This window comes from Papaver somniferum, unplaced genomic scaffold (assembly GCF_003573695.1).
Source record: "Papaver somniferum cultivar HN1 unplaced genomic scaffold, ASM357369v1 unplaced-scaffold_133, whole genome shotgun sequence".
In the NCBI taxonomy this organism is placed as follows: Eukaryota; Viridiplantae; Streptophyta; class Magnoliopsida; order Ranunculales; family Papaveraceae; genus Papaver; species Papaver somniferum.
The window spans coordinates 12,383,603-12,386,190 of NW_020622492.1; the positions used below are offsets into that span (position 1 = coordinate 12,383,603).

Sequence of the window (2,588 nt, forward strand, 5' to 3'; positions counted from 1 at the left end):
AAACTTTATCTCAAAAGGTGTGAACTTTTCACAAAACCGAAATAAACCTTCGTTTCAAATAAAAACGATTGTATGAAGGAAAAAGTTTTTTTTTTTATAAAATTGTGGAGCCTCCACAAAGATTTTTTTTTTTTTTTTACGTGAGTTCATCACTTTTTTTTTTATTTGTATACATATGGATATATATTTTCGAAAACACTTCGAGCAATATTTAAAAACAAACAATTATTTGTGATGAAATATTTTTTTAGTTTTTCATAATCCGATGATTAATGCTCGCATGATGGAAGTGTTCGCGATTTTATGAAAACCTGAGTTTTGTTCGTCTTTTGTAGATTCGAAGAAACGAGCAAGGTTTTGAAGTTCCAACTCTTGCATCACAATGACCGTGCTAGTGGAATTGTAAAGAGATAAGAGTTAAGAATTACCATTTTTGTAGTGGATTCATTATCAGCGTATCTTAAATTTCGTGCTCCTGGTTCCAGAAAATGGTGACTTCCAGCATCAGTGATTATGATTACAGCTATTCTTCCATCTATTCTGAAGAAGATTCCAAAGCTTTCGTAGCCAAATCACGGGCTAATATGAATCGTACTGAGGGAGCGAAGCATAGTGTGCATGTTAATAACCATTGAGTTACTTATGCTGATCTCATGAAGAGAAAATCCTAAGATGACAAGATGGATGATTATCGACGAAGAATGGACCGGGTCCAGCGTAGAGTGCTAGCAGCTGAGGAGAAACTTCGATCTCGAGCTGACGGTGTACCCTCTGACTCTGATGCTTCGGAAGATGAACCCATATGGGTGCCACGAGATCTCAAGATTAAGCCAGACCGGCGTACCAAGGAGATCAATAAACTGGTCAAAGCTGACCTTGAAGCTGAGCATGAAAAAGAAGAGTACTGGGATTCCCTGCATAGAGATCCTGAGATTCATCCAGACTTCGTCAATGGCCCCGATAGTGATTCCGATGAAGAATTTGAAGAGGACTCCGAGAAAGATGATGATGATGAATCTGATAATTCTGGAAAATCTGATGACTCTGATGAATCTAACGAGTAGTCTTTCCCATGAATTTCTCTGAGATTATTTGTTTATGTCGAAGTAGACATTTTATGGTTATTTGAGCAATCTTGATGTAGAGATATTTCTTTAGAGATCATTTTTGAACCATAATCCCTTGTCGTATCTTTTGCCAAATCTTCTTCACATCTGAATAGGATGGACCAATGTCCATGTAGACAATAATTATCCATGAATCATGATTATACAACCGGCTAGGAGGAGACACGTGACCTGTCAGATCACGGTTGCAACTGATTACATCCGATGTATTAGTCCCCAGTATTGTCATGTTGAAAACGCCTGAGCTGTCAGTCCCCAGTATTGTCGCACTTTCTCTATAATACCGGATACACTGATTCGAGAATTAGGGTTTCAATAAAAACCGCAACAGATTTGACTATATCCACTATAGGATAAGTATCCAGACCTTCAATGTTTAGATTTTTTTTATTTAAACAACATCTCGTTTCCTTCCTTGTGCATTATCATAGGTAATTTTGATCACAATCATACCTCTCGTCGCCATGTCCAGCAGTAGCATTTCTTCTCGAAACGAAGCTCAATCAAAGCATGAAGTAGAAGCATTTGCTTCAGTAAGTCGTTGTATATATTTTCTTCATCTTCATTTGAACAGAATTATTGATCATAGAAAAATAACTTATTGCAGGATGATCAGAAGAATCCCTCTTCTTCGCATAATTTGAGGCCTAAGCGGACTGTTAAAGCCCCTGCCCGGTATAGGTCATCTCATGCTGAAGCTGGAGCATTCGTAAGTAATTCTATAACTTCTCAGCTGAGGTTCTCCATGCTCAATGTTCAATAAAATCAAACACTCATTTACCTCATCGCAAGTTGATGTTCGTGTTGTCGTTGATGCTAGAAAGAGGAGGAATGGGAAGTCTGTGGTCGTGTTTTACGATAGCAGCAACCATGTTGACGAAGGCAATACTGATTCCATGGAAGATGGGGTTAGAGCTCACATTCACGAATATCCAACAGTTGGACTCCCCTTTGAAGCTCTCATGACTAATACTTCTCCAAAGAATGAAGTAGTCGGTGGATTCATCATTCCCAAATGTCACGTACTTCTGTATACCAAAATTTGGAGACGATACGGGCACATTGCTACAACGGAAATATGGAGAGGCTTTATCCCAACCCTTCTGACTACAGTTGTCGGATTGTAACCGATCATTGAAGAGATGAACGAGATGAATCTGCGAGATGTCAAGAATCATGAACTGCACAGGTGGGATGAAATGATTTAAAATTGTGAAACCTTGCGGTTCAACACAGGCTGGCTTCGTCGTCGGCTCGAGATGATCAAAATTCACAGGGCGGCGGCTGCTGCTGATGCGATTTCTACCACAACTGCTTTCTTGGAAGAGTAGAAGGCACTTGCCTTGGAGTCAGCAAGAGTCGAGAAGGCTGTCCAGGACTTGAAAGTGAAGACCAGAAACTTTCAAAGAAGCTTTACATTGATGTTTTTAATAATTACTCTCTGTTGGATGGCTTATTCTG

The 2,588-nt window shown here is 39.3% G+C and overlaps 1 protein-coding gene across 1 annotated transcript; it reads left to right on the forward strand.

The window, feature by feature from the left end:
- The first annotated feature begins 680 nt into the window (after window positions 1-680).
- On the forward strand, window positions 681-1,064 carry LOC113333620 (glutamic acid-rich protein-like). The gene has a single exon (XM_026580045.1). It carries the CDS (start codon window positions 681-683, stop codon window positions 1,062-1,064), a length of 384 nt encoding a protein of 127 aa, XP_026435830.1.
- Window positions 1,065-2,588: the final 1,524 nt, after the last annotated feature.